This window comes from Carlito syrichta, unplaced genomic scaffold (assembly GCF_000164805.1).
Source record: "Carlito syrichta isolate Samal-C Ts95f unplaced genomic scaffold, Tarsius_syrichta-2.0.1 Scaffold295997, whole genome shotgun sequence".
NCBI lineage: Eukaryota > Metazoa > Chordata > Mammalia > Primates > Tarsiidae > Carlito > Carlito syrichta.
The window spans coordinates 36,547-41,308 of NW_007240093.1; the positions used below are offsets into that span (position 1 = coordinate 36,547).

Genomic DNA, 4,762 nt, shown 5'->3' on the forward strand with positions numbered 1-4,762 from the left:
CCAAAAAAAAAAAAAAAAAAAGCCCTGGAGAGAATTAAAAGCAAAAGTGAGTCCAGGCTGGGGGCAGTGGCTCATGTCTATAATCCCAGCACTTTCGGAGGCAGAGGCAGGAGGATTACTTGAGCCCTCAGGAGTTTGAGACCAGCCTGGGAAACACAGTGAGACCAAGTGGGCTTGAGGACAGAGCAGGCCGACCCTGGGAAAGAGGGAGGCTGAGGCCAGTCTCAGCACCTACAGGGAGCCAGTGGAGGCAAGAGGAAGGCGGGTGCTTCCCGAAACCCAAGAGGAAGGGCTCAAGAAACACCACTGCACGGACCAACCACACTCTCCCGCTGGGCGAGAGGGAGCTGGGGGCCTCTGTTTCTCAGGTGGGAAAGAAGGCTGGACCACGGCACAAGGCAAAGGCCACTGGCATCAGGACAGCTTCTCTTATGCCAGGACAGCTGCTGCCCCTGCCGCCTTCCCCAAAGGCCCTTTGGTGTGGGACAGAAGGCACAGCTCAGCAGTGACTGAGTCCCGACTCGTGATACCTGCAGGGACGTCCCTCACTCTCAGGATGCCCAGGAAGTCCACTGGGCACGGGGCAGGTTACCTCTGTCTGGAACTTCGCCAGAGCACCGTGAGTTGGAGTCGGTGGCGCTGAAACCATGATCTCCTCCAGATTCTTCCCATCGTGCTAAGAGGGAAGAGGGAGAGGAAGAGAGCAGAGTGGCTCAGCAGCTGTTATTTACAGGCACAGCTTCTTGTCGGTTACATAATGAGATCAGGAAACTATCAGGGAAATTAACATGAATTACATCTCTCCTAACAAAGTCTCCAGAGCCTTGTTGCTGGCTCACCAAAGACACTTCGGGGATCGTTTTGGGAACTCGAGGCACTAAAGTGGGCCCAGGGGCAAAGTCCAGGGCTGCCGGAGTGGGCAGTGACCCACCAGAGACGGCAAAGGCCCCTCCTCAGGGAGCCAACTGTTACCTCCAGGAGATCCAGTCCAGGAGGAATAAGGAAGGTTCCCAAGTCCCCTAAAGTGCCCGGAGAAGATAAGTCGCAGGCAGAAACTGTCTCAAACGCCCTCAAGGCGAGAGAAAGAGGGCTCCTGTCATAAGCAGAGCAGACTGCAGAGCTGGTGACTGGGGTCCATCCAGGACTGGATTCCTGGACCTGCCCCTCCACCACAGCCTCACCCACTCTCGGTAGGGCTCTAGCCCCTTCCAGCCCCACAGTCCCCATGCTGGCCCCAACAACCGCCACAACGGACCGTGGGTTCGAGCACCCCAGCTCTTCCACCTCTGCACACGTTCTTCCCCGGCTTTCCACTGTGGGGCATCCCCCACTGCGGGGCTTTCCACTGCGGGGCATCTGACTCAGCCCCCACCAAAGCCCACTCAACAAGCCCAAGGCAAGAGCCAGGGTCTCCCCAGCACCCAGGAGTGACCCACTTACACTGTGCACTTTGGTACAACTGTTTTTCCACACCTGTTCCTGCCTCACTGTGAGTTCCTGAGGACAGGAACAATTTCCCTTCTAATTTCCATATTCTCAGCGCCAAGCGACTGATGCGTAACAAGCCCTTAGCAAATACAAGTGCCTCAATCTTCCTGCCCCGGTACTAGCAAACAGCGGGTGCTCAACCAATGTATGAAAATTGAGAAGTCCTAGCCTGGTGTGGTACCATGTGCCTGTAGTCCCAGCTGCCCAGAGGCTGAGGTGGGAGAATTGCTTGAGTCCATAGTGCTTTGGGAGGCTGAGGCAGGAGCATCACTTGAAGCCAGTAGTTCTAGACCAGGCTGGTCAACACAATGAGAACCAACCTCTAGAAAATAAATATGCTGAGGTGAGTGGATTGCCTGAGCCCGTGGGTTCAAGACCCGCCTGGGCAGCGAGACCTCATCTCTACAATAAATTAAAAATTAGCCGGGTGTGGTAGCGCACACCTGTAATTCAGGCTACTCGGAAGGCTGAGGTGGAAGGATCGCCGGAGCCCAGCAGGTCGAGGCTGCGGTGGCCGGGAGCGGCCACTGCACTCCAGTATGAGCGACAGTGAGACTCCAACTCAAAAAAAACCAAAAAAATAAAAAAAAGAAAGAAAATGGAGTCCTTAGCGCCAAGGGCACCTCTCACAGTGGCCTTCGATCCTGCCCTCCCACTTCTTCCACAGCTTTGGAAACCCTCCCTCTCAGTGCTCTCTCTCTCCGGGGAAGACATTCCAGGCTGGACAGTGCTGGAACCTGCCTCTCTCCCTTTCCCCCACTCACCTGGTGAGGCAGGATCCCTGCTGGGCCCGGAAAGCGGCGCGCTTTGGCCTGGGGGCAGGAGTGGGTGGGCCGCTGGGGTGTCCGATGGGCTGCGGTGACCAGCTGCACCAGGTGGTTGGTGACCATGGGCGTCTGCAGAGCGCCCTGGGGAACCAGGGAGGAACGGGGACCTTTTGGGGTGCTGAGAGGAGACTCAACAGAAGACACTGGTGTTCGGGGCTGTGTAAGCCCCTGAGGAAATAACCCAGGACCAGTCCTCGAGGGTGCGGAGCAGTCTGAGGCAGGAGTTCGAGGTCTGAGAGCACTGAACCAGGCATCTGGAGACTGAAATGGCCGACTGGGGACACCATGCTGAGGGCTGCCCTGGACGGGTCCTCCAGTGGCGAGGGGAGGCTGCGGTGTTTGGACAGGGGGCCCTTGTGGACAGACTTGCCGAACGGGAGCTGCGGAGGCAGGTGGGACAGGAAAGTGGCTTGCGGCACCTGGTCTTAAGCGGGATGGTGGTGTCCCACCGTGGATGGTGGAATCCAGAGGCTCCTCCCAGGATGACGTGATGCCTGCCACACTATGATCGACCACACGGGCCTTTTTGGCCAACGCGGGGTCCTCCAGCTCCACTCCCGGCCTGTCTAGCTCCATGCTTGCCAGGATCTTATCAAATTCGTCCTGTTCAGGCCCCTCAAAGCCACCAGTCCACCACTGCTGGCTCTCGGAGGTGAGGAGCGGGTGTGGGGCTAAGGACAGGGGTCCTGCCAGCTCTCGGGGTGCTTCTGATGGCATCCCTCTTCTCTGGGTGCCAGTCCAGCTGCTGGAGGCACAGCCAGGCCTTTGAGGTATGGTTCCCATGCAAGATGGATGGCCGGTGGCCCCAGGAATGCTGGAGGCTGGGAGGCAGAGGCCCACAGCTGGCAGGCCCAGAGTCTCTGACGGAGCCATAGGCCATACCGGGGGCGGCCTGGAAGACTGAGCCTGCAGCCTGGAGGAGGAGGGTCGCAAGCACCCGGCGTTCATAGGCGCCGAGCTAGCAAACTGGTTCTCCACATCCTCCACGGCAGACAAGAAGTCCTGCAAGTAACAGAGACGGCATCAAGGAATGAAGTAGTCTGCTCTTACTGTTCAGGTACTGGAGGGGGTGCACGTGTGTGCATGTGCACACACATGCGGATACTCGCAAGCAAGAAACCAAGGCATGCCAGGCATAGTGGCTCACAGCTGGCATCCTAGCACTTTGGGAGGCAGAGGCGAGAGGACTGCCTGAACCCAGAGGTTGAAGACCAGCCTGGCCAACTTGGCAAGAACTCGTCTCTTTAATAAATCAAAATAATTAACCAGGCATGGCTGTGTATGCCTATAGTTTCGGCTACTTGGAAGGCTGAGGTGGAAGTATTATCTGAGTTCAGCAGTTTGAGGCTGCGATGGCCATGAGCATGCCACTGCACTCTAGGCTGGGTGGCAGAGTGAGACTCTGACAAAAAAAATAAAAAAAGAAACTAAGGCAGTGGTGTCTTCTGCCACCTCTGACCCACGCACCGACCGTCAGGCTCTGATAGAAAAACACTCTGGTCTAAGGCTGAGGTTTTCAGGTAGCTTCTCCCCTTCTTCAGTCTCGGGTGGGGCAGTCAGAGAACAATAGAAGCCAGAGCACCACAGCACTGAGGATTCAAACAAGTGACCCGAGGTAGGCCAGCTCACCCCTGTAATTCCAATACTTTAGAAGGCTGAGGCAGGAGGATCGCTTGAGCCCAGGAGTTTGAAACCAGCCTGGGCAACAGCAAGATATGGTCGCTACAAAAAAATTTTTTTAAGTTAGCTGGGTGTGATGGCGCACACCTGTAGTCCCAGCTACTCAGAAGGCTGAGGCAGGAGGATCTCCTGAGCATAGGAGGTCGAGCCTGGGAGACAGAGTGAGACCCTGACACCCTCCCCTCCAAAAAAAAATCACCGAACATCACACACCATCTCAAGGTGGCCAGCCTTCTGGTGCCCAGCCTATTCAACAGGGATCCTCCTGCTGGTCCTGCTGCTTGTCCTCAGCCCACTCCTCAACGGGTACACTCACATGTGTGCACAAGCACACAGCCCTCAGTAGGTCACAGAGGCCTTGGATCCAGCAAAATCGGCAGAAGTTAAATATAGCTTTCCAGGTGAGTTAAATTAAGTATGGCTTCCAGCTGGGAAGCAAGGCGAGACTGGCACCTTCCAGACCTGTTCCAAGGGCATCTGTGAGTCAGAGCTGCTGATTTTCCTAACAGGAAGGTCCCCTCCACACCCATCCCCTGCTGTTGTCCTGGATCATCTGGGCAGGAGAAAGGTTCCTTCCTACTTTGTGTATTATCAAGAGAGTCTCAGGTTCAGGCAAGACCACCTGAGGACTTAGCAATAATAATAACAACTAGAATGACCGCAGGAATATAATCCTGAGGACCCTGGGGGTTGGATCCCTTTCTCCCAGGAGCTCACTCTCCAAGATAACATCATCTACCTTGGGAAGGGAAAGGGGCTGGTTGTCA

The 4,762-nt window shown here is 56.0% G+C and overlaps 1 protein-coding gene across 1 annotated transcript in view; it reads right to left on the reverse strand.

Moving 5' to 3' along the window:
* Positions 1-3,317, reverse strand: part of CUNH17orf53 (chromosome unknown C17orf53 homolog) — a gene marked incomplete at its 5' end in the record, with an annotated part of 11,087 nt that extends 7,770 nt beyond the window's left edge. The window contains 2 exons of the mRNA XM_008054537.1: positions 593-676; positions 2,253-3,317. Of these exons, the coding sequence (XP_008052728.1) occupies positions 593-676; positions 2,253-3,317 (1,149 nt within the window). The remainder of the gene's footprint in view (positions 1-592; positions 677-2,252) is intronic.
* Positions 3,318-4,762: the final 1,445 nt, after the last annotated feature.